Source organism: Salmo salar, chromosome 05 (assembly GCF_965601325.2).
Source record: "Salmo salar chromosome 05, fSalSal1, whole genome shotgun sequence".
Taxonomy (NCBI): Eukaryota; Metazoa; Chordata; class Actinopteri; order Salmoniformes; family Salmonidae; genus Salmo; species Salmo salar.
Window position 1 is genome coordinate 5274674 of NC_138295.1, and position 26638 is coordinate 5301311.

General features: G+C 43.0%; 1 protein-coding gene and 1 non-coding gene across 2 annotated transcripts in view; one reads left to right on the forward strand and one right to left on the reverse strand.

Moving 5' to 3' along the window:
* Positions 1–7080: 7080 nt before the first annotated feature.
* The window catches only part of LOC106604127 (catenin (cadherin-associated protein), alpha 1), a 246912-nt gene continuing 227354 nt past the window's right edge, over positions 7081–26638 (forward strand). The window contains exons 1-3 of the mRNA XM_082974984.1: positions 7081–7403; positions 11165–11282; positions 14653–14848. Of these exons, the coding sequence (XP_082831110.1) occupies positions 11178–11282; positions 14653–14848 (301 nt within the window). The 5' untranslated portion in view covers positions 7081–7403; positions 11165–11177. The remainder of the gene's footprint in view (positions 7404–11164; positions 11283–14652; positions 14849–26638) is intronic.
* Positions 8094–8169, reverse strand: trnat-ugu (transfer RNA threonine (anticodon UGU)). Its single transcript has one exon. It is a non-coding gene; the product is annotated as a tRNA-Thr (tRNA).

The following is a 26638-nucleotide window of genomic DNA, read 5'->3' on the forward strand; positions in this document are numbered from 1 at the left end:
TGAGGTGTAGCTTTATTTGTTTTTCTAAACCAGGTTCTCTGTTCACATGCGCTATATGAGATGGAAGGGAGTTCCATGCATTCATGGCTCTATATAATACTGTACGTTTCCTTGAATTTGTTCTGGACCTGGGGACTGTGAAAAGACCCCTGGTGGCATGTCTGGTGGGGTAAGTGTGTGTGTCAGTGCTGTGTGTAAGTTGACTATGCAAACAGTTTGTTATTTCCAACACATTAATGTTTCTTATAATAAGAAGAAGTGATGCAGTCAGTCTCTCCTCAACTCTCAGCCAAGAGAGACTGGCACGCATAGTATTTATATCAGCCCTCTGATTACAATGAAGAGCAAGACGTGCTGCTCTGTTCTGGGCCAGCTGCAGCTTAACTAGGTCTTTCCTTGCAGCAATTGACCACATGACTGGACAATAATCAAGATAAGATAAAACTAGAGCCTGCAGGACTTGCATTGTGGAGTGTGGTGTCAAAAAAGCAGAGCATCTCTCCCCATCTTTACAACCATTGAATCTGTATGTTTTGACCATGACAGTTTACAATCTAAGGTAACACCAAGTAATTTAGTCTCCTCAACTTGTTCAACAGCCACACCATTCATTACCAGATTCAGCTGAGATCTAGAACTTATCAAATGCTGTTCATTTTAGAGATATTCAGGAGATATTCAGGACCGTTGTATTACTGGCCAAGCCATTCCAAAACAGACTGCAACTCTTTGTTAAGTGTTTCAGTGACTTCATTAGCTGTGGTTGCTGATGCGTATATGGTTGAAATACATGGACACACATGCTTTGTTTAATACCAGTGGCAGGTCATTAGAGAAGTTTCCATTAAAGAAATATAATTCTCTGAGTATTATGATATAGACGGCTCTGAATCCACGATATGGCAGAGGTTGAAAAGCCATAACACATATGTTTTCTCAACAACAGGTTATGGTCAATAATATCAAAACGCTCCACTGAAATCTAACAGTACAGCTCCCACAATCTACTTATTATCAATTTCTTTCAACCAATCATCACTCATTTGTGTCAGTGCAGTACATGTTGAGTGCCCTTCTCTATAAGCATGCTTGAAAGTCTGTTATTTTGTTTTACAGAGAAATAGCATTGTATTTGGTCAAAGACAATTTTTCCCAACAGTTTGCTAAGAGCTGGCAGCAAGCTGAGAGGTCTTCTGTTAGGACCAGTAAAGGCCACTTGAACACTTTTGGGTAGCGGAATGACTTTGGCTTCCCTCCAGGCCTGAGGACAAAGACTTCCCTCTAGGCTCAGATTAAAGATATGACAGATAGGAGTGGCTATAGAGTCAGCTACCATCCTCAGTAGCTTTCCATCTAAAGTTGTCAATGCCAGGAGGTTTGTCATTATTGATCAATAACAAACAAAAAAATCCACATCTCCCTCACAAACTTTACAAAATTCAAACTTGCACTGCTTTTCTTTCATTATTATTATTTTTTTTTTTATACATGAGTATGATGGCTCACTGGTCATTGTTGGCATTTCCTGCCTACGTTTACCCACACTGACAATGAATTAATCATTAAAATAATTGGCAACATCAAATGGTTTTGTGATGAATAAGCCATCTGATCTGATGAAAGATGGAGTTGAATGTGTCTTTCTGCCCATAATTTCATTTAAAGTACTTTTTCCATCATTCTTTATATCACTGATCTTGGCATCATAACATCATTTCTTCTTCTTTTTGTTGAGTTTAGTCACATCATTTCTCAATTTGCAGTAAGTCAGCCAGTCAGATGTGCAGCTAGACTTATTAGCCAATCCTTCAGCCATACAGTTTTTCAATTCCTCATCAATCCATGGAGCCTTAACAGTTCTAACAGTCAGTTTCTTAACAGGTGCTTGTTTATCAATAACTTGAAGAAGCAATTTCATAAATTCATCAAGTGCAGCGTCAAGATGCTCCTCATTAATTACATCAGACCAAGAAATGCATAGTCTGTCATCTCTGTCGGAAGGATTAGACCAAAGCGCAGCGTGTTGAGTGCTCATCTTCTTTCTTTATTAGAGAGAACACTCAAACAAACATAAAGAAACGGCTAAACAGAAAACAACTACCCACAAACCCAAAGGAAAAAAACAGGCTGCCTAAGTATGGCTTCCAATCAGAGACAACGAAAGACACCTGCTTCTGATTGGAAACCATACTCGGCCACACATAGAAAAACGAACATAGAAAATGAAAACTAGAACAAATCCCCTCTAAATAAACCAACCCCAAAACACACAGAAACAACACCCCCTGCCACGCCCTGCCACGCCCTGCCACGCCCTGCCACGCCCTGACCGTACTACAATGACAAATGACCCCTTTTACTGGTCAGGACGTGACAATAGTCACTTTAATAACTCTACCTTCATGTAGATATCACCTCAACTAACCTGTGCCCCCGCACATTGACTCTGTACAGGTATCCCCCTGTATATAGCCTCCACATTGACTCTGTACCGGTACCCCCCCTGTATATAGTCTCCACATTGACTCTGTACAGGTACCCCCCTGTATATAGCCTCCACATTGACTCTGTACCGGTACCCCCCCTGTATATAGTCTCCACATTGACTCTGTACAGGTACCCCCCTGTATATAGCCTCCACATTGACTCTGTACCGGTACCCCCTGTATATAGCCTCCACATTGACTCTGTACAGGTACCCCCCTGTATATAGCCTCCACATTGACTCTGTACCGGTACCCCCTGTATATAGCCTCCACATTGACTCTGTACCGGTACCCCCTGTATATAGCCTCCACATTGACTCTGTACCGGTACCCCCTGTATATAGCCTCCACATTGACTCTGTACCGGTACCCCCTGTATATAGCCTCCACATTGACTCTGTACAGGTACCCCCCTGTATATAGCCTCCACATTGACTCTGTACCGGTACCCCTGTATATAGCCTCCACATTGACTCTGTACCGGTACCCCCTGTATATAGCCTCCACATTGACTCTGTACAGGTACCCCCCTGTATATAGCCTCCACATTGACTCTGTACCGGTACCCCCTGTATATAGCCTCCACATTGACTCTGTACCGGTACACCCTGTATATAGCCTCCACATTGACTCTGTACCGGTACCCCCTGTATATAGCCTCCACATTGACTCTGTACCGGTAACCCCTGTATATAGCCTCCACATTGACTCTGTACCGGTTCCCCTTGTATATAGCCTCCACATTGACTCTGTACCGGTAACCCCTGTATATAGCCTCCACATTGACTCTGTACCGGTAACCCCTGTATATAGCCTCCACATTGACTCTGTACCAGTACCCCCTGTATATAGCCTCCACATTGACTCTGTACCGGTAACCCCTGTATATAGCCTCCACATTGACTCTGTACCGGTTCCCCTTGTATATAGCCTCCACATTGACTCTGTACCGGTAACCCCCTGTATATAGCCTCCACATTGACTCTGTCCCAGTACCCCCTGTATATAGCCTCCACATTGACTCTGTATCGGTATCCCCCTGTATATAGCCTCGCTATTGTTATTTTACTGCTGCTCTTTAATTATTTGTTACTTTTATCTCTTATTCTTATCCGTATTTTTTTTAAACTGCATTGTTGGTTAGGAGCTTGTAAATAAGCATTTCACTTTAAGGTTTACAGCTGTTGTATTTGGCGCATGTAACTAATAACATTTTATTTTATATTTTTAACATCATCCACATAAGAGTCGCAACAAAATATTTTGCATTATCTCTTATACACTATTTTAGGCCCAGCTGTTGGAACTTTGGCTTTCCTGGATAAAGCCACTATATTGTGATCACTGCATCCAGGGTACAGATACAGCTTTAGAACAAAGTTCTACAGTATTAGTAGAAATGTGATCAATACATGTGGATGACCCTGGTCCTGTAGTGTTTGTAAACACCCTGGTAGGGTTGATTAATAACCTGAACCAGATTACAGGCACTGGATACAGTGAGAAGCTTCCTCTTGAGTGGACAGCTTGATGAAAACCGGTCAATTTTCAGGTCCCCCAAGAAAGTAGACATACCGTATATGTTTACATCAGATACGCTATCAAGCATTTCACACATACTGACTGTTAGCACTTGGTGGCCTATAGCAACACCCCAAAAGAAAAGGCTTTAGATGTGCCAGGTTTATCTGCGACCACAACACTTCAATAATAGTTGACAAATTAAATTAGATTTTTTGAAACTGCATTGTTGGTTAAGGGCTTGTAAGTAAGCATTTCACTGTGAGGTCTACTACACCTGTTGTATTCAGCATTTCACTGTAAGGTCTACTACACCTGTTGTATTCAGCATTTCACTGTGAGGTCTACTACACCTGTTGTATTCAGCATTTCACTGTAAGGTCTACTACACCTGTTGTATTCAGCATTTCACTGTAAGGTGTACTACACCTGTTGTATTCAGCATTTCACTGTAAGGTCTACTACACCTGTTGTATTCAGCATTTCACTGTGAGGTCTACACCTGTTGTATTCAGCATTTCACTGTGAGGTCTACTACACCTGTTGTATTCAGCATTTCACTGTGAGGTCTACACCTGTTGTATTCAGCATTTCACTGTGAGGTCTACACCTGTTGTATTCAGCATTTCACTGTAAGGTCTACAACACCTGTTGTATTCAGCATTTCACTGTAAGGTCTACAACACCTGTTGTATTCAGCATTTCACTATAAGGTCAACAACACCTGTTGTATTCAGCATTTCACTGTAAGGTCTACTACACCTGTTGTATTCAGCATTTCACTGTAAGGTCTACTACACCTGTTGTATTCAGCATTTCACTGTAAGGTCTACTACACCTGTTGTATTCAGCATTTCACTGTGAGGTCTACTACACCTGTTGTATTCAGCGCATGTGACTAATAAAATTTGATTTGATTTGACATAAAATCTTCTCTAAGCATTACAGGGATATGGTTCTGAATACATACAGCAACACCTCCCCCATAAGCATTCCTGTCTCTTCTATAGATGTTATATCCTTGTATTGCTACTGATGTATCATCAATGGAATTATCTAAGTCAGTCTCAGAAATGGCTAATATATGAATGTTATCTGATGTTAGCAAGTTATTGATTTCATGAACCTTATTTCTAAGGCTACATATATTAATATGGGCTATTGTCAGCCCTTTCCTGGGTAGCTTATCAGAGATAATAGTGAAAAGAGCAGACAAAGCAAGAGAAAACAATATACATTCAGCAGTCCATTAATCAATTGGTGTGTGTGTGTGTGTGTGTGTGTGTGTGTGTGTGTGTGTGTGCTGCAGGGTTGAAGCTATGAACCCATAATCTTAGCTCTCTCATTTCTTCCAGGCTTTTGGGAGGGAGGGTGGACTACAAGCCTGTCATAGTGGATGTAAGCAATATCCCTATGCGCTCTGGAAGCTTTCACGGCTGGGATAAGTTCTTTCCTCTTCTGCCGCCCAGCTTCAGGATAGTCCTCGTTGAGGAAGATATATGTTCCGCTCAAGTTCATGGCTCTTTCCAGAACAGCTACCTTGTCCTTGAACCTCAGGAACTTGACCACTATCGGGCTGGGCCTGTCACCTGGGCCGGTGGTGGGTTTTCCAGTCCTGTGGGCGCGCTCCACCTCATTCTTCCTGTTGTCCATCTTCAATTTCTCAGAGATCATTTCCCTCACTTTATCCTCAGACTCTGTCAAGGTCTCATGTTGAGATTCCGTCCACAACCATGTTGTTCTGCCTTGATTGTCCCTCGAGATGATCTGATTTCTCTGTCATTGTTATCATGGATTCACCCACAGAACTGATGTCCTCTCTCAATGACTTACAGATTGTTGTCATCTTGCCATTCTCCTGTTTAAACTCATCGATCTGACCCTGGGTGAACTGCAAAATGTTCCTCAGACCCAGCCTTGGTCGGCAGGATCACTGGACAGATACTAGTGGTCCCAGCAATGCCAACTGCATCGTGGGATCCAAACTCAAAAGGTAGCTAACTAGTAACCAAACTTTTTCAAAACAACAAACCGAGCTCTCCCTCATTCCGCGTTCAACAGGAAGTGACAACCAGAAGTGACGATTAAGGAAAAAGTGATGAGGGAGTGATGGGGTGCTAAAAACAGGAGATTAAACGTTGTCTGTCAGATTCTGGGTTAGCCAAAGCTAACCAGCTGAAACCCTCAAAACACGATGTCAACAGCAGAATTATGTCTGAGAAATAGTTATCTTACTCCAGAAATACATAATATTAAAGTGCAATTTACCTCTGATTGCATCTGGCTAAGAACCCACTAACAAACAAATCCTCAGGAGTGAAGACGTGAGTTTCACTTCAACAGCTGTGGTGGAGATACAGGGTTTGACTGACAACTTTGAGAACCACCTACGAGTTTTGATGACAAGCTATTTCGAATACATTTAATTAGTCAGGGGGTTGTGAATTGTTCATAAAGACGCAAAGTGGAACCAATAGTATTTTTTTTAAATGTAAATAAAAATCCTAGAGTGTCCCTTTAAGTGTCCCAAAGTAGGTGTGCTGATCTAGGATCAGGTCCTCCATGTCCATTCATTATGATCTAAAAGGCAATACTGATCCTAGATTTGAGTTTGGGTTGTTGGAGGAAGATTTGGGTCACGAAGGATTTTCAATTACTCATTTGGGACTCGAGCTGAAAAAGTTTATGAACTTCTGGCCTATTTCATTGAACTGGTTGTATTCATGTATTAATAGCCTACTAATAAGCCTAACAAATGTTTCATAGGCTACTGGTTTGGCTAAATAGGCTATAAAAACATTATGAATTACAACAAGTTATATTAAATAATTTTACAATCATTCCCCCCAGGAAATTGCATAGCTACTCCAGGTAAACTGATTAACTAGAAATATATATAAGAAATGACTTCCATTAGGTTTCATTAGAAATTCGTCATTAGGTCCATATAAGGTCAAAACGTTGTTATTTCAGCGCCACACCTTAAAACACCTGATAATGTATTAGTCCTGTCAGAAGCCTCGTCTGCCCTTCCGTGACTCCAGGAAATAGCACCGTGACCCCTCCCCCCCCCCAGCCTATTGTTGATCCACCCTACCGGGAACAGAGAACCGTTCGGACCTAAACGTTTATCGAAGAACTGAGAATACATTTTTTTTTTGTATTCCAACATTTTATCTCCACTCGTATATTGTGACTTTTCAATAGTTTAACAAACATCCATTTAAAGAAGAAAAAAAAAGTATCGAAGTTATAACTCTAGAGGGATTGACGTTGGTTGGGAAAGAAGAAACTTTTAATCCCTTGGACGAATTCCCGATTGCATTCCACCATTTTGAGGCGTTTTTTTCTGTTGTTTTATTGAGCTGGAAAAGTTTTCAAGTGGATTGTCTTTCGGTAAGTTTTCACTGTGATTTAAGTTTTTTGTTGTTGTTGAAAATGTAGCTGTTTGTCTTATTTGTTTTACATGTACTATTTGTCATGTATTTTTTGAATTGTTTCAACGTAATACGACACTAAATTGTACGGGTCTCGCTAGCAAACATTAGCTAGCGAATAGTTAACGTTAGTTATACCTGGCTAGTTAAATAGCAAACAGTGATGTTGAAAATACTGTAGTAGATAACTAGTTAAATCATTTAAAGTTTGTCAGTAAATGACCTATTTGTTGCCTATTTCAACTAGCATAGCAGTAACTTTTTTTTGAAGTTGCGTGGGATTTCGATGTGGCCACTTGTCAGCTAATGTTAGCTAGGTAGCTAATTTAGCCAAAGGCAACGAACTCGCCGCCAACTACAACTGTTCATCATATCGCAAAACCAGCTCCGATTGTAAAGCCAAACTAGACATTTTAATCGACAGGAGATAACATTATTTGGTAAGCTAGTTTAAGTGAATACTTTTTAGTTAGTTAACTAGCCAGCTCGAGTGAACTTCCTGACATTCCCAACGTCCCAGTTGCAACTTAAAACGGGGTGAACGCAGCCATTTAAATCATTAACATTTTAATCATTTAGCAGAGGCTCTTATCCAGAGCGACTTACTGTAGTGAATGCATACATTTCATTTTTTTGTTTGTTCCCGTACTGGTCCCCCGTGGGAATCGAACCCACAACCCTGGCGTTACAAACACCATGCTCTACCAACTGAGCCACACGGGACCCAGAGGGAAGAATTGGGCCACCGCCCTCCCAACACGCACTTCCATTGTAATCAGAGCGTGTATGATGCTCCTAACCTGATCTGCCGAAAAATGAAGAAAACATGTAGTTACCCATGTATTTTTTTAAAATTGAATAATAGCTAACGCTCAATCACTTTACTGCTGTCGTGTCCTCGACTAGATACTGTGTCTCACAGCAACCCCAATATATGTTCTCTCAATCTGACAGTTTATCCAATAATTTCTATAAATAGGTCCACCAGAAACTAATTCTCATAACCCTACCGTTTATCACTATCCATTTATGTAGTCCTAGCTAGCTAGTTTTAGATTTTTTTTTCTTTTCCTTGACTGGCATTGGCCTAAATTCTGCCATTGTCATACAAATGCCCCCCTACCCCACCCTGTAAACCAGTTGAACTGACCAGTCTACCCTCCCCAGCCTACCCTCTCCACCCCTCCCCACCCTATCCTCTCCAATAAGTTTCAGCCCACATCCCAAATAGCACCATAGTCTTTATATATAGGGTGTCCATCCACTCTGAGTGGGTGAATACATGCTTTGGTGATGAAATGTCACTTCCTTATGCTATAAAATACATTTTACCTAGACAAATCTGATTTTTTTTTCATGTGCTAAATCATTTATTAGGGCCTTTCTCTACCATATCATTAACATTTATATATCCCAACACATTTGTAGCCTAATGCATCCAATAATAATCCCCCAGCTCTGTTCACATAGTGGTGCAGGTTTCTCATAACAAATTGAGGATTTTACATTTTTGTGGTGGGCGGCAAAGTTGTTTACACCGGTCGCAAAAAAGATAAATTACCATAACACGAGCTGAATTCAATATAAAAGGCTTTGAAAGTCAAAGGCTTGGTGCTCTGTTGACATGTCAGAGATGCTCTTTTTTTTGTAAAGATATCTATGGAAAAAGAACAGGATTCTGGAATTGGTATTGAAAGCGTATACTCAAATATGATAATGCTGATAGATATCTATTGTCTCAATGGCAATCCATCAGGGGTCGTTCATTTTTCACCCAGACAAAGAGATAAAACACAGTAGAAATAGCTTCCTTAGTTTTGTAAATGCGGATCTAATATACTTGTTATTTCTGCTCGGCATCAGACTAATTTTGTGCTTCAGTGTGCACTTCTCCATTCGTATGTGAATTCATGGATGAGGGTTCACAAATGGCATTCTATCAGCAGACAGCAGTCTGACAGTGTAGCAAACCTTTCTCCGATGCTTTTCTCAGTGTAGCCTATTTTTCTCTGGTAAAATGCAAGATTAACTTAAAGCAAAACATTAGGAAATGTTCTTGGCTACATCTTCTATGATAAACATTAGAAATGTAGCCTAATGGCAATGCATCATTTTTTGCCCCCCCAAAAAATACCTTTTTCGTTATATGCTCATTTACTTGTGTGGCTGCTAGCCAGACAGCGTATTACTTCTGTTGTCATCTGATGAAAATGAAGCCATTTTCTACTGAATGTGTTGCACTAATGAAAACTATAGTTGCACATACCTGATCACACTATTGAACAAAACATAACTGACTTTCAATATAAAACGCAGGCGAAATGGTTAAAAATAATTAAAAAAAAAATTTTTTGGATCTGCATTTTGAAAATGTAGATTTCTGAACTGAAAACGTGACGCCTGTCCATCTTGCCTAGTGTTTTATGTCCTGTGGATTGGAGAAGAAAGGGGTTAAGTTAAACAGGAGAGTGAGCCTGTCAGTTAACCAGTAGCCTTAATTCTTGCACAGAATCCAGCCTAGCTTACTAAATTTTCCAAATTTTACTGCTCCCCCCCCCCCCCCCCCCGGCCTCCATTGATATAGTCACTCTGACTATAGCCATCCTACAAGGGTAATACCTCCAATAACTGTTGGACGGCTCATGATAGAGAAATGAGCGTTGGACCATTTGGTTTTCTTAAATGATTATATTCACAATTATAAACTGGGTGGGTCGAGCCCTGAATGCTGATTGGCCGACAGCCGTGGTATATCACACCGTATACCACGGGTATGACAAAATGTTACATTTTTACTGCTCTAATTACGTTGGTAACCAGTTTATATCAGTAAGGAACCTCAGGGATTTGTGGTATATGCCCAATATACCACGGCTTAAGGGCTGTATCCAGCCACTCCTCGTTGGGTCGTGTGTAAGAACAGTCCTAGCTGTGGTACATTGGCCATATGCCACCCCTCAGTGTATTGAGAGACAGCCCCCCTCAGTTTAGACCAGGCAGGCAGACAGGGTCCTGGGTCCAGCCCTGCTCTGCTCAGCCCTCGGGGCATCCTGATTATCCCTGCCTGCCACAGTGTGTTAAGGCTAATCAATACAAGGCCTGTCGCTGCATGAAAAGGAAAATCCAATAAAGGCCAATATGTTACTCTGCTCCACTTATGGCTGTCTAACAATGATGGAGACCTGTCTCCTCTGAAGAGGGAGCATCCATATTTAAAATGGCGTCTGTTCCAATTGTCACAACACCATGGGTTCTTCCCAAATGGCACCCTTTTCCCCATGCACACACACTACTTTTCCCCGTCGCTCTGTGTGCCCTGGTCAAAGCAGTGTATTACATAGGGAATAGGGGTGTCGTGACTTTTTTTTCCTTCCCTTTTTGTTGCCAGGGCTGCAGCAGGGTCTCCCAAATCAGTGTAGCATGAATTGGTTCAATAAACACATTTTTCAATGGGTTTCACAGCTTTTCTTTTAATTCCATGCCGTTTAAGGCGTTATGGTAATTGTGTTTCGGTAGGTAGCCCTTAATCTAGGTTAGATGGCCCAATACTGTTCTATGCTGCACACGGGTCAGAGGCCAGTTGAAATGTAGTCTACCTTCAGGGTGAAAGTGTACTGTTGTTGTTGTCGTGGTGTGTGGCTGATGAATGACCCAGCCAAGCCTCAGACATCCATTTTGTTATAATCTCACCATCCCTCTCTCCTCTCCTCTCTTTCTCAGATACGGAGTGAACATGACAGCCATAAACACGGCCAACATAAACTTCAAATGGGACCCAAAGAGTCTGGAGATCCGTACTCTGGCTGTGGAGAGGCTGCTGGAGCCCTTGGTCACACAGGTTGGAATACATACATTTTAACAATCCATCACGGATGCAAAGTGATCCCTTGGCTTTTTCCCCACACTTTTGTTACAGCCTTATTCTAAAATGGATTAAAAACATTTTCCCTCATCAATCTACACACATTACCCCACAATGACAAAGTGAAAACAGGTTTTTCAAAATTTCTGCACATTTATAATAAAAAAAAAAAAAAACATATACCTTATGTACAATAGCAGTGAAGTTTGGACACCTACTTCTTAATTGTTACTATTTTCTACATTGTAGAAAAATAGCGACGACGTCAAAACTATAAAGTTACACATGGACTCATGTAGTAACCAAAAAAGTGTTAAACCAATCATAATATGTTTTCTATTTGAGATTCTTCAAAGTAGCCACCCGTTGCCTTGATGACAGCTTTGCATTCTCTCAACCAGCTTCATGAGGAATGCATTTCCAACACTCTTGAAGGAGTTCCCACATATGCTGAGCACTTGTTGGCTGCTTTTCCTTCACTCTGCGGTCCAAATCATCCCACACCATCTCAATTGGGTTGAGGTCGGGGGATTGTGGAGGCCAGGACATCTGATGCAGCACTCGATCACTCTCCTTGATCAAATCGCCCTTACACAGCCTGGAGGTGTGTTGAGTCATTATCCTGTTGAAAAACAAATGATAGTCCCACTAAGCTCAAACCAGATGCGGTGTCGTATCGCTGCACAATGCTGTGGTAGCTATGCTGGTTAAGTGTGACTTGAATTCTAAGTTAATCACTGACAGTATCACCAGCAAAGCGTCCCCCAAATTTCACATTTGGACTCATCATACCAAAGGCTTGAGTTCCACCGGTCTAATGTCCATTGCTCGTGTTTCTTGGCCCAAGCAATTCCCTTCTTCTTATTGGTGCCCTTTAGTAGTGGTTTCTTTGCAGCGATTTGACCATGAAGGCCTGATTTCACCCAGTCTCCTCTGAACACTTGATGTTGACATGTCTATTACTTGAACTCTGTAAAGCATTTATTTGGGCTGCAATCGGAGGCTGGTAACTCTAATGACTTTATCCTCTGCAGCAGAGGTAACTCTGGGTCTTCCTTTCCTGTGACGTTCAAAATTCTTGAAATTTTCCGCATTGACTGACCTAAATGCCTTAATAATGGACTGCTGTCCGTTTCTCTTTTCTTATTTATTTATTTGAGCTGTTCTTGCCATAATATGGACTTGGTCTTTTATCAAATATGGCTATCTTCTGTATACCACCCCTACCTTGTCACAATACAACTGATTGGCTCAAACACTTTAAGGAAAGAAATTCCACAAATTAAGTGAAGGCACAGCTGTTAATTGAAATGCATTCCAGGTGACTTGCTCATGAAGCTGGTTGAGAGAATGCCAAGACTATGCAAAGCTGTCATCGAGGCAAAGGGTGGCTACAAAGTCTAAAATATGTTTTGTTTAATACTTTCGTTGGTTACTACATGATTCGGCAGGTAGCCTAGTGGTTAGAGCGTTGGGCCAGTAGCCGAAAGGTTGCTGGTTCGAATCATGAGCTGACAAGGTACAAATTTGCAGTTTGCACCTGAGTAAGGCAGTTCACTGTTCCTCAGGCGTCGATGACATGGATGTCAATTAAGGCATCCCCCCCCCAACACCTCTCTGATTGAGGGGTTTGGTTAAATGCGGGAGACACATTTCAGTTGAATACTTTGTTGTACAACTGACTAGGTTGTTATTTCATAGTTTTGATGTCTTCACTATTATTCTACAATGTAGAAAATAGTAAAAATAAAGGTAACCTTGAATGAGTATGAATGTCTCAACTGTTACTGTAATTATTCACACCATTTGCCATGAGACTTGAATTTTTGCTCAGGTGCATCCTGTTTCCATTGATCATCCTTGATGTTTCTACAACTTGATTGGAGTCCACCTGTGGTAAATTCAATTCATTGGACATGAGTTAGGAAGGCACTCACCTGTCTATATAAGGTCCCACAGCTGACAATGCATGTCAGAGCAAAAACCAAGCCGTGAGGTCGAAGGAATAGTCCGTAGAGCTCAGACAGGATTGTGTTGGCACAGATAAGGTGAAGAGTACCAAAAAATGTCTGCAGCATTGAAGGTCCCCAAGAACATATTGGGCTCCATCTTTCTTAAATGGAAGAAGTTTGGAACCACCAAGACTCTTCCTAGAGCTGGCCGCCTGGCTAAACTGAGCAATCGAGGGAGAAGGACCTTGGTCAGGGAGGTGACCAAGAACCTGATGGTCACTCTGAAAGAGCTCCAGAGTTCCTCTGTGGAGATGGGAGAATCTTCCAGAAGGACAACCATCTCTGCTGCGCTCCACCAATCAGGCCTTTATGGTAGAGTGGCCAGACGAAGCCACTCCTCAGTAAAAGGCACATGACAGCCTGCTTGGAGGAAACCAGGCACCGCTCGTCAGCTGGCCAATACCATCCCTACGGTGAAGCATGGTGGTGGCAGCGTCATGCTGTGGGGATGTTTTTTCAGCGGCAGGGACTGGGAGACTAGTCAGGTTTGAGGGAACGATAAACGGAGTAAATTAGAGTTCCTTGATAAACTGCTCCAGAGTGTTCAGGACCTCAGACTGGGGCGACGGTTCACTTTCCAACAGGGCAACGACTCTAAGCACACAGCCAAGACAACGCACGAGTGGCTCTGAATGTCCTTGAGTGGCCCAGCTAGAGCCCGGACTTGAACCCGATCGTACATCTCCGGAGAGACCTGAAAATAGCTGAGCAGCGACGCTCCCCATCCAACCTGACAGAGCTTGAGATGATCTACAGAGAAGAATGGGAGAAACTCCCCAAATACAGATGTGCCAAGCTTGTAGCGTCATACCCAAGAAGACTTGAGGCTGTAATCGCTGCCAAAGGTGCTTCAACAACGTAAAGAGTATGAATACTTTATGTATGTGTGATATTTCTGTTTTTGTTCAATACATTTATAAGAGACAGGTTTTGCTTTGTCGTTATGGGATATTGTGTGTAGATTCATGAGAAAACTATTGAATCCATTTTGTAACAAAATGTGGAGTAAATGAAGGTTTCTGAGTATTTTCTGAATGTACAATTTGTTAAATGATGATGTCAATGCTATAGGCCTGCTGGAAGCGTTTTTATTTATTTTAGAACAGGTGGTCATGCATTCGATTTGATTAGTTCATCGGTATCTAGCCCTAACGGCTTGAATGGCACTAGCTACTTCTACTGTTTTTAGTATGGAATCAAAAGACGAGGCAAGATATGGCTGGAAGTTTTACATCTTTTGCTGCGGAGTCAGTCAGTCAGTGACGACGTGAATCTCACCCTCGAGGCATTTGACCTCTCCCCCCCCCCCTCTCTCTCTCGTCCTGCTCCTAAAGGTCACGACCCTGGTGAACTCCAGCAACAAGGGTCCGTCCAATAAGAAGAAGGGTCGCTCTAAGAAGGCCCATGTATTGGCTGCCTCGGTGGAGACGGCTACCTTGAACTTCCTGGATAAAGGAGAGAAGATCGCCAAGGAGAGCCAGTTTCTCAAGGACGAGCTCACTGCTGCCGTGGAGGATGTCCGCAAGCAAGGTACGGTTTAGCTACAACTGGCCTTGAAACCCTTTCTTTATGGATGAGTAGGCCTGTATGTTATCCACATGGATGTCGACAAGCCAGCTATAGTTCATATATAGACTTGACTTAGACAAATCCCTTTCATGAGAAGCGTAGGTCCACCACAAACCAGTGGATGTTTGTTTTTGTGCCATTTTCTGAAGTTCCTTCCAGTCAGTTCTGTCTGTCAAGCTGCACTAGACCCCCCCCCCACCCACCACACGCACACTTTATCTAGTTCAAGAGGAAATGCAGAATCTCTGAAATGACCAAATATGTTATTTGGCCTTGTATTTCTGCCTCTTGAGTTCAAGAGAACATATTTATTCAGTTGCTGCTCTATGATTCGACCCTCTGAGTTTATTCTAACTGCTTCCAGGGATTGAACTGCTGCTCTCTGTTCTGTCGTATCTTCCATTCTACTCTGCTCTGCTCTCTTTCAATCTCTTTCAATCTCTCTTGCCCGTATTGAGGGGAAAGTGTGTGTGCGCGCGCCAAGTTTTCTCTGGATCGAAAAGGGCCTTAAGTGGGTGGGCGTGGCAGGGATTGAGTCGTTACGGCTGAAATGTCAAGAATTTGAGGCCCCCCATGTGTGCGGAGATTGGTTTAAAAATGCTTCAATTTCCTGCAATTCTACACATTTTTCCATGGCGCCAAGGTACATTATTTTCAGTTTCAAAGCTAATTTCCTGCAATTCTACACATTTTGCCATGCAGCTGAGAGAAAATGTTGCAGATTACCAAAATAAAATCTGATATTCTACCTTCTGGAGCTGAGTATTGTTTTAAAGGCCGCCTAAGGATTTCAAAGGCAGAAGAAATCCTGTTTTTAGCTCAGTCTAGATGGCTGCGTACAGGCTTGCAGTCTTATGCATCATCACCCCAATCTTTTAACTCTGTTGTTAAATCTCATTACTCCTAGTAGCTGCAGTGTGATTTTCCTCTGATTTTCCTCTGTCCTCTCTGTCCTTCCTGGTGGAGGGAGGAGAGGAGTCGGGTTAATGGAGAGATTTAACCCTGTCAAGATGCTCAGCTCCTCATTTCTCAATGACTTGTTTTGCCATGAATGTTTTAAAAACCTGTTGATATTGATGCCTATTGAATGAGACAGTGTTTTGTAGGGAGGAGAGGGATCTCATCCACTATCTTCTCTCTCATCCCCCTTTTCTTCCTATTTACATACAGAGTATCTGTATCCCAATTTGCCCAGGCTGAAAATATGGATTTTCTGCACATGTGCATAACTATTCACCCCCCCCAAAGTCAATACTTTGTAGAGCCACCTTTTGCAGCAATTACAGCTGTAAGTCTCTTGGAGTACGTCTCTATAAACTTGGCACATCTAGCCACTGGGATTTCCCCCCCCCCCCCCCCCATTCTTCAAGGCAAAACTACTTCGGCTCCTTCGAGTTGGATGGGTTCTGCTGGTGTACAGAAATCTTTAAATCATACCACAGATTCTCAATTGGATTGAGGTCTGGGCTTTGACTCGGCTATTCCAAGACATTTAAATGTTTCCCTTTAAACCACATTCGAGTGTTCCTTAGCAGTATGCTGTTGTCCTGCTGGAAGGTGAACCTCTGTCCCAGTCTCAAATCTCTGGAAGACAAACAGGTTTCCCTCAAGAATGTGTGTGTGTGGACTAATTATGTAACTTCTGAAGGTAATTGGTTGCACCAGATCTTTTATAGGGGGTGAAAGCACCACTTTCCCATTTTATTGTTTTTGAAACCAGTTTTTTTTTTTCATTTCACTTCACCAATTTGGACTATTTTTTTGTGTGTCCATTACATGAAATCCAAATAGAAAATCTATTTAAATTACAGGTTGTAATGAAACAAAATAGGAAAAACACCAACGGGGATGAATACTTTTGCAAAGCGCTGTCAAAACTATGGAACCGGGCGACGCTAAACAAACTTGTCCATTGTCAGACTTTTTCCTCCACCGTTCTGGATACGATCTCGACTGACGAGAACGTTTGTCTGCCCAGAGATGGAATGTAAGAGACAGACACACTGTCTAATTAGTGATTGAATGTATATTTCCCCCCATCATCATTGCAAACATTGGTTAAACTGTGCAGGAGGCAGCGAAAAGGGGGTCGATTTTGGCATTGGTGGGTAAGGTGTCTATTTCACCAGCCACGTTGGTGGGCTCCACTGTACGAGCGTTTCACTCACATTTGTGGATTAAAAAGTCTAGTATGATCACATTTTATATTAACATAAATGCTGCAGTAGCTGTTTTCAAAGTATTTCTGCTGTTTTAAATTTTTTTTGGTTTTGTTTCATAGCTGGTCAATTTAATTGCACAAAGTCAAAGAAGTAGGAATCCTATAGCCTATCCCACCTGGTGCTTCAACACTGCCTGGCTAGGTGCTGTGCGCATGTGAAAAGCTGAGGTGAAATATTCATTTTTAGAAGCGCTGCGCACCGGCATAATTTGGTTTAATTTACTTGAAACAAAAGTCTACTGAAGTGAGACTGTCCTTGTGTTTCTTGGCTGTTTACATTTGTTTTTGTTCACAAGCTAGATTGTTCATCAATGTTTGAATTTCAACTGTTAGAGAAGAACACACGGCTACTCGTCGTGTTACCACGGGAACCTCCCGCCCTTAAGTTAGGGCTAGGGGGCAGTATTGACACGGCTGGATAAAAAACATACCCGATTTAATCTGGTTACCACTCCTACCCAGTAACTAGAATATGCATATACTTATTACATATGGATAGAAAACACCCTAAAGTTTCTAAAACTGTTTGAATGGTGTCTGTGAGTATAACAGAACTCAAATGGCAGGTCAAAACCTGAGAGATTCCTTTACAGGAAGTGGCCTGTCTGACCATTTCTTGAACTTCTTTTCCATCTCTATCATTTACTAAGGATCTCTGCTCTAACGTGACACTTCCCACGTCGTCCATAGGCGCTCAGAGCCCGGGAAAAAACAGAATGTCGTCATTCCAGCCCCAGGCTGAAACACATTATCGCCTTTCTCAAGTGGCCGATCAAGGGACACTGGGCTTAGGCGCGTGACCCGACCGCCCCCGCCTTTGGGATTTTTTTCCTCTGTTTGCCGAAAAGGAGATTCCCTGTCGGAATATTATCGCTTTTCTACGAGAAAAATGGCGTGAAAATTGATTTTAAACAGCGGTTGACATGCTTCGAAGTACGGTAATGGAATATTTAGAATTTTATTGTCACGAATTGCGCCATGCGCGCAACACTTCTTTACCATTTCGGATAGTGTCTGGAACGCACGAACAAAACGCCGCTATTCGGATATAACGATGGATTATTTTGGACCAAACCAACATTTGTTATTGAAGTAGATTAACGAGAGTCTTGTCTTTAAATAGCTGTAAAATAGTCATATGTTTGAGAAATTGAAGTAATAGGATTTTTACGGTTTTGAAAATCGCGCCACAGGCTGCCAGTGGCTGTTACGTAGGTGGGACGCAAGCGTCCCACCTAGCCCATAGAGGTTAAAGGGGCAGTTGAAAAATGTCTTATCTGTGATATTTTGGTCAAAAGACTCGGGTCACAAAAAATGAAATGAAGCAACATTACTAATAACTAGTAAATCATGTTTTGTTTTAGAAAGACTTTTTTGTTTTGTTTTTTGGTGTAGTTTTAGCAACATAAACGTATGTTTTGACTGGTAGATTGGCTCCTGAGTGGTGCAGCGGTCTAAGACACCATCTCAGTGCAAGATGCGTCACTACAGACCCTGGTTCGATTCCAGGCTGTATCACATCCGGCCTTGATTGGGAATCCCATAGGGCGGCGCACAATTTGGCCCAGCGTCGTCCTGGTTTGGCCCGGGGTAGGCCGTCGTAAAAAATAATTTGTTCTTTAACTGACTTGCCTGTTTTAAATCTGTGCCCACACTGGCTGATGGACCAATAAGCACGTTTTAGGCCCTTATAGTAGTTCTCTGGAACTACCATACGACAGCAAGCCAGCAACTCTAAAAATGTACCTACATTACACACAACGCTTGTTTTTCTCAAGTGTAGGGACTGCGTCCTTGTGCAACTGCAATGCATTTGACAACTCCAGCAACCCGAGTCGTCATAGACCAGTGGTTACCAACTGATCTTCAAGGCGTTCCAAGTTGATCACCAGACATTTCTGTAAACAAAACAAAGAAAGACAACTTCTTGTGTTTCAAATGTATTTTTTTCCCCCTTTTGGCAGTAGGTGGAATTGATTCAGCTGCACTAGCACCACTAAAGCAGTGTGTATGTTCTCATGTTGAACTGTTTCATGTGTCTGAAGGTAGAACTAAACCAGTTTTCTGGAGCCTGTAGACTATATTAACAATCCTGGAATGCATAGCAAAGTTGATCCTGTGAGATTTCAAAACTAGACTCAATGAATTCAGTGTCGAGCTGCAGTTTTTCTGAGTTCATGTTTAATTTATTCTGCACTTTTAACACTGGTTTTGTGGTTGACTTTTTTTCTTTTTGTCCCTGTCACACTCATGCTACAACCAGCGCTGCTTAGAATGACTATAGCAAAGTGTTACCATAAACTTAGAGGAATATTTCACTGTCTCTGGCCATTGTGACAACATGAATTGGTGCCATGAGGCAGAAATAACGCAGTGGTACGTCAGTTTTTCCATCAGCTGGAAGACTGCCCCCTTTTCTCAGCCGATGGGAGGTAGAGATGAAGCCTCACCGCTCCTCCCTCCCTCCCTCCCTCCCTCCCTCCCTCCCTCCCTCCCTCCCTCCCTCCCTCCCTCCCTCCCTCCCTCCCTCCCTCCCTCCCTCCCTCCCTCAGACTGACCATCAGATGCAGGCCATCAGTCCAGTAAAATAAAGCTCACTAAGTTGTGCCTTCAAGTAATACAACAAACGATCTATTACCAGTGTGATCATATTCACATTTGATTTTTTTTTTTAAAAGATCAAGTTTCTCAGCAGTAGATCTCGGTTTGCATTTTGCCTCTGATCTTCACCCAGAAAAGGTTATTGACCACTTTCATAGACGGTTCTGTCTGCTAACACACTGCAAGCAGGGTTGGAAACTAAGACCGGCCAAATGTGGACAGATGTTGTCATTGGCGGGTAAGAATGTAAATTTCACCAGCCACGTTGGCAGGTGGTGAAACAGAGCTTTTGAGATTTTTTTTTTTTTTAATAAAACTTTTTTTTCTCTCCAAATGCTGCGTGTAGGAGATGTGGAATTGATAAAGGCTGCTACGGTGTGGCTTTATTTATCCCAGTGTTTCCTGGACAGTTTATATAGTTTTTTTGTTAACACGCTAGGTTGTTTTTCAATGTTTAGTTTGAGTTTGCTGCTACTGTAACAGCCCATCCCTTAAAGGGGCAGGTGAGAAGTCTCACCTAATTGTGCTTGATACTTGATTTACTACTTACTAGTAATACAGATGGCATGCTCATCTGTTATTTTTTTATTTTCTTTCTTGTAATTATAGCACAAACAATATTTTGTCTTACTAAAAAAAAAAAAAAAAATGTGTCCAGTAGAATATTCTAATTTTTGTTGTTGAAATCTACCTGTAACAGTGGCTGGTGGACCAAAAAGTGAATTTCCAACCCTGACGGCAAGCGGTACTTATGTAAACGTAATATTTTAGAATAAGGATGTAACAGAATGGAAAAAGTCAAGGGGTCTGAATTTCCGAATGCACTGTATCTGGAGGCTTCCTACTGAGATAGTTACATGATTGGAGAAGACGGGGAACACAAACAAGCACATGATTTGAAGTGGCTACGGATACAGAGTTTTCACCCGTTTCAATCCGTAATAAGTGACATACACATTGGTTTTTATATCGTAGCTGCTGTTCACACTCCCCCCCCCCCCCCCCCCCCTCCATTCACATGTAGCTTTTCACTCCCCTTCTGAACCCAGTCGGAAATTCAGACCCCTTGACTTTTTCCACATTTTGTTACGTTAATGTCCTTATTCTAAAATATCACATTTACATAAGTATTCAGACCCTTTACTCAGTCCGTTGTTGAACCATCTTCGGCAGTGATTACAGCCTCGAGTCTTCTTGGGTATGACGTTACAAACTTGACACACCTGTATTTGGGGAGTTTCTCCCATTCTTCTCTGCAGATCCTCTCAAGCTCTGTCAGGTTGGATGGGGAGGGTCACTGCACAGCTATTTTCAGGTCTCTCCAGAGATGTTCGATCAGGTTCAAGTCCAGACTCTGGCTGGGCCACTCAAGGACATTCAGAGCCACTCGTGCGTTGTCTTGGCTGTGTGCTTAATGTCGTTCTGTTGGAAGGTGAACCTTCGCCCTATTCTGAGGTCCTGAGTTCTCTGGAGCAGTTTTTCATCAAGGATCTCTCTGTACTTTGCTCTGTTCATCTTTGCCTCATTCCTGACTAGTCTCCCAGTCCCTGCCACTGATAAACATCCCCACAGCATGATTCTGCCACCGACATGCTTCACAGTAGGGATGGTGCCAGGTTTCCTCCAGATATGACGGTTGGCATTCAGGCCAAAGATTTCAATCTTGGTTTCATCAGACCAGAGAATCTTGTTTCTCATGGTCTGAGTCTTTTAGGTGCCTTTTGGCAAACTCCAAGCAGGCTGTCATGTTCCTTTTACTGAGGAGTGGCTTCAGTCTGGCCACTCTACTTTAACGATCTGATTGGCGGAGTGCTGCAGAGATGGTTGTCCTTATGGAAGGTTCTCCCATCTTCACAGAGAACTGGTCAGTGACCATCGAGTTCCTGGTCACCTCCCTGACCAAGGCCCTTCGCCCCAGATTGCTCAGTTTGGCCGGGCAGCCAGCTCGGGGATGAGTCTTGGTGATTCCAAACTTCTTCCATTTTAAGAATGATGGAGGCCACTGTTCTTGGACCTTTATTGCTGCAGAAATGTTAAGGTACCCTTCCCCAGATCTGTGCCTCGACACAATCCTGTCTCGGAGCTCTACGGACTATTCCTTCGACCTCATGACTTTGTTTTTGCTCTGATGTGCACTGTCAACTGTGTGACCTTATATAGACATGTCCAATAAATGTTAATAAGTAAAGGTAATATCCAATCAATTGAATTTACCACAGGTGGACTCCAAGTTGTAGAAACATTTCAAGGATGATCAATGGAAACAGGATGCACCTGAGCTCAATTTCGAGTCTCATAGCAAAGGGTCTGAAATACTTATGTAAATAAGTTATTTCTGGTTTTTATTTGTAATATACATTTGCAAACATTTCAAAAACAAAAAAAGGGTGATTTCACTTCGTCATTCTGAGCTATTGTGTGTAGATTGATAAATAGTATTTAATACATTTTAGGACAAGGCTGTAACGTAACAATGTGGAATAAAAAGTCAAGTGGTCTGAATGCACTGTATATATGCAGGATGGCAGCTCCATACATTTGCACATCTTTGTGGTGCCACAGTGGTTTTGCATGGCACAGCATTCAAGATGAATCATTAGTGAGTTGGGCAGGGTTTGGATGCTGATCCTAGGTATGTCGTGGGCTTACTGCAGGGCTAAACAGGGATTGTCACAGCTGTTAGTGCACAGCTTGTAGCATCTCTTTTCCGCTTTGTTCCGCTATCCGGGATGCTTCAATTTTCTAGTTCGCTCAGACTGACTGTTGCCAATGAAATGACAAGGGAGAGCATAGCAGAACTCCTGCATGTGAGGGAGGAAAGGAGAAGAGGATTGTAGTTGTTGGCTGTATTCTCCACGTGCCTCGGGATCTTACTGACGCAAATTCTGTTTCAAATGTAATGTTATGCCGGTCACGATGACGACAGTTTCAAATGTCATGTCATGCCGGTCACGACGACAGTTTCAAATATAATGTTATGTCGGTCACGATGACGACAGTTTCTGTCATGTCACGATGACGACAGTTTCTAATGTCATGTCACGATGACGACAGTTTGTCATGTCATGTCACGATGACGACAGTTTGTCATGTCATGTCACGATGACGACAGTTTGTCATGTCATGTCACGATGACGACAGTTTGTCATGTCATGTCACGATGACGACAGTTTGTCATGTCATGTCACGACGACGACAGTTTGTCATGTCACCCAAATGAAATCAGAGTTTGTCTTGTGACGACAGCTCTAAAGCGCTTCTCTTCCAGTCCTGATTCCCACTACTACTCCCACTCCCCCACGTTATGTCTATAGCAAGTCCCTCTGCTCAACCCTGCGGACTATAGCTAGTTCCTTAGTTGCTCTCTTCCAATCCTGACTCCTCCCACTACTTGCCTGCTATAGCTAGTCTTTGTCTGCTGCTGGAACTAGCTACACAGCCCATCTGTAAATAGCCCACCCAACTACCTCATCCCCATATTGTTATTTTTATTTTGCTCCTGTGCACCCCACTATCTCTACTTGCACGTTCATCTTCTGCACATCTATCACTCCAGTGTTTAATTACTAAATTGTAATTATTTTGCGACTATGGCTTATTTATTGCCTTGCCTCACTAATCTTACTACATTTTGCACACTATGTTCTTTTGCGTTATTGACTGTACGTTTATTCCATGTGTAACTCTGTTTGTCACACTGCTTTGCTTCTATCTTGGCCAGGTCGCAGTTGTAAATGACTTGTTCTCAACTGGCCTACCTGGTTAAATAAAGGTTAAAAATAAAACCTACAGCTTAGTCTCTGCTGCTGCTGGAACATAACATACCTGGTTTACGTGGTCTGTCTGGAGTTCACAGGATAGTTTATGTTAACCAGTTTACCAGCATGAGCTTCAGGCCAGACCCAGTAGACGGTTGACAAAATGGTTGAAGTTAGTTGCAGACAGATGGAGAGATGAATGGTATTGAAAGAACATGCGTTCTGGCGCCCTCTTCAGTTCTGTCTCAATTATTTCAAACCTGTGCGCTTAACCTCTCTGGGGTATGTGGGACGCTAGCGTAATTAAAAAAAGTTATGTTACAGTTTGTAGAAACATGTCAAACGATGTATAGAATCAATATTTCAGGATGTTTTTATGATACATCTGACGTAAAATTCCAACCAGACGATTCCTTTGTCTTCAGAAATGAAAAGGAACACACCTAACTCTCACGGGAGCGTGCGCACGCGATTGAGCTCATGTCATTTTCTCAGTCATCTGATTTCCAAGCGCTCTTATTCTCTCCCCATTCACAGTAGAAGCATGAAACAACATTCTAAAGACTGTTGACATTTAGTGGAAGCCTTAGGAAGTGCAAAATGACCCCACAGACACTGTATATTGGATAGGGAATCACTTGAAAAACTACAAACCTCAGATTTCCACACTTCCTGGTTGGATTTTTTTGTCAGGTTTTAGCCTGCCATATGAGTTTTGCTATACAGACATCATTCAAACTGTTTTAGAAACTATCCAAATCTACTAATAATATGCATATCCTACCTTCTGGGCCTGAGTAGCAGGCAGTTTACTACGGGCACGCTTTTCATCCAGATGTCAAAATACTGCCCCCTACCCAAGAGAGGTTAAAGCACCAGACAAGCTCAGTGCATTATAGTTGTTTAAATAAAATCACAGGGTGTGTCTATATATGGAAAAATACCCTTTTTAAAACATTTTGACCAATCCATTGGTTGAAAAAACCAGACTACTCCTGTTGTGATAGATATATTTTTAGTTGGTTACAGCCCGAGGTTACTGGTACACTTAGTCAGGGATATCGTTCTCACGTGAGTTCTACAGCTAATGTCTGTGACAAACAAACTCCGGCACTCACTCGCTCTGTGTGTGTTACTGGTATAGTTCAGGGGGTGATGGGCGAACCGTTGTGCTCTAAGAGGTGTCTGCTTGGTAGACAAGTCGTGCCAGCAGTCTTGTCAGTGCCTGGGAATGTCAGCCTCAGCCTGCCTCTGCTCTTCTAGCTGCGTCCCAAATGGTACCCTATTCCCTTTAAAAAAAAAAAAAAATGTTTTATAGTATGCTACTTTTGACCGGGCTCTGGTCAAAAGTAGTGCTCTATATAGGGAATAGGGTGCCATTTGAAATGCACACAGTCATTGGACAGGAATACAGCAGCCCTGCTGGTGGTAGTGCTGGCCTGTCAGTTAGGACTATGTCACACTGTTCTGCTGAGCGTGGACAGACTGATAATGCTGCCATTGACTGGGCCTTCGTCCTCCCCTCCCCTCCCTACCCCTCTCTTCTCTTCCCCTCTCTCTTCCCCATGCATGCCATGCATAAAGAAGGAATTTTATACCCAGCTGTGGCTTACCAGCTGTTTTAAATGGGGAGGAGGAGGCAGATAACCCATTTTGGGTTGGAGGTAGGATGGGGTGGGTGGGGGGGAAGGAGGCAGGGGGTGGGCTATGCCATGCATGTTTTAAGGCTTGCGTTTCAAGTATGTTTTTGCACGAGTGTTAACTACTTTTTTTCTCCCCCAGTTGTGGGTTTTGGCTTTAGAAGGTTTTTAGTGTGGTGGATTCCATCTTGTTTGCATGAATGTTCTTCAGTCATTCACAACATCTCAGCTCTCGTCTTACAACAGTCACACCCGGCCTGCCTGTCTCTCCTCTTCTTTCATATCTTCCGACTGACGGCTTCACATCACAGCTGGAATCATAATTGCCAGCTCTCTCATTCCCTTGCTTTTGTTCTTTCTCAGTTATTTTAAACCCCTTTTTCTCCCCAATTTCATGGTATCCAATTGGTAGTTTGTCTTGTCCCATCGCTGCAACTCCTGTACGAACTCGGGAGAGGCGACGGTCGAGAGCCGTGCGTCCTTCGAAACCCAACCAAGACGCACTGCTTCTTGACACAATGTCCACTTAACCCAGAAGCCAGCCGCACCAATGTGTCGGGAGGAAACGCCATTACACCTGGCGACCGAGTCAGCGTGCACTGCTCTCGACTGACCACAATGAGTCGCTAGAGCGTGATGGGACAAGGACATCCCAGCCGGCCAAACCAAACCCGGACGATGCTGGGCAAATTTAGCGCTGCATCATGGGTGTCGCGGCCGGCTGTGACACAGCCTGGGATCGAACCTGGATCTGTAGTGATGCCTCTAGCACTGCGATGCCTAAGACGGACTGACCTCTCTTTCACCCCTCGGTTCTCAGTTGGTCTCCTCTCGCTGCTGTCTGTGGCTTATTGTGTGAGACACATTGTAGTTATTTGATTTAGTGAGCTGGCCTTGTCTGGCGGGTTACACCCATTGTGGTACGGTGGAGAGACAGAGGGACCAGACTATAATAAAGGATGTATCTCCTCCAAACGGCCTCCAATAGGGGGGACAGGGACGGGGGGACGGGGGGACGGGGGGGGGGACTACAGGAGTAAAGATGGAGAGACAATGGCTGACTCCAATTAGTCAACTGGACAATATATTGTTGATATACAGAGATTACATTTTTAAATATTTTTTGGGTTGTAATTTTGGTAATTTTATTTTGTAGTGCTCCTGTCAATGTTGAGTAAGGATGTGCACCTGATTATGCGTAGAAGTAGGCCTATCGGGAGTCCCGAGTGGTGCAGTGGACATGGGTACTGTGTCACTAGAGATCCTGGTTCGAGTCCAGGCTCTGTCGCAGCCGGCCGCGGCCCGGGAGACACATTTGGCCCAGTGTCATTCGGGGAGGGTTTGGCCGGCAGGACATTGTCATTGTCCCATCGTGCACTAGCGACGACTCCTCTCGTGGTCAGGCCGGGGGCTCAGTGCACGGTTGCCATGGGTACGGTGTTTTCTCCGACACATTGGTGTGGCTGGCTACCGGGTTAAGTGAGCATTTTGGAGGACGCACGGGTCTCGACCTTCGTCTCTCCCAAGTCCC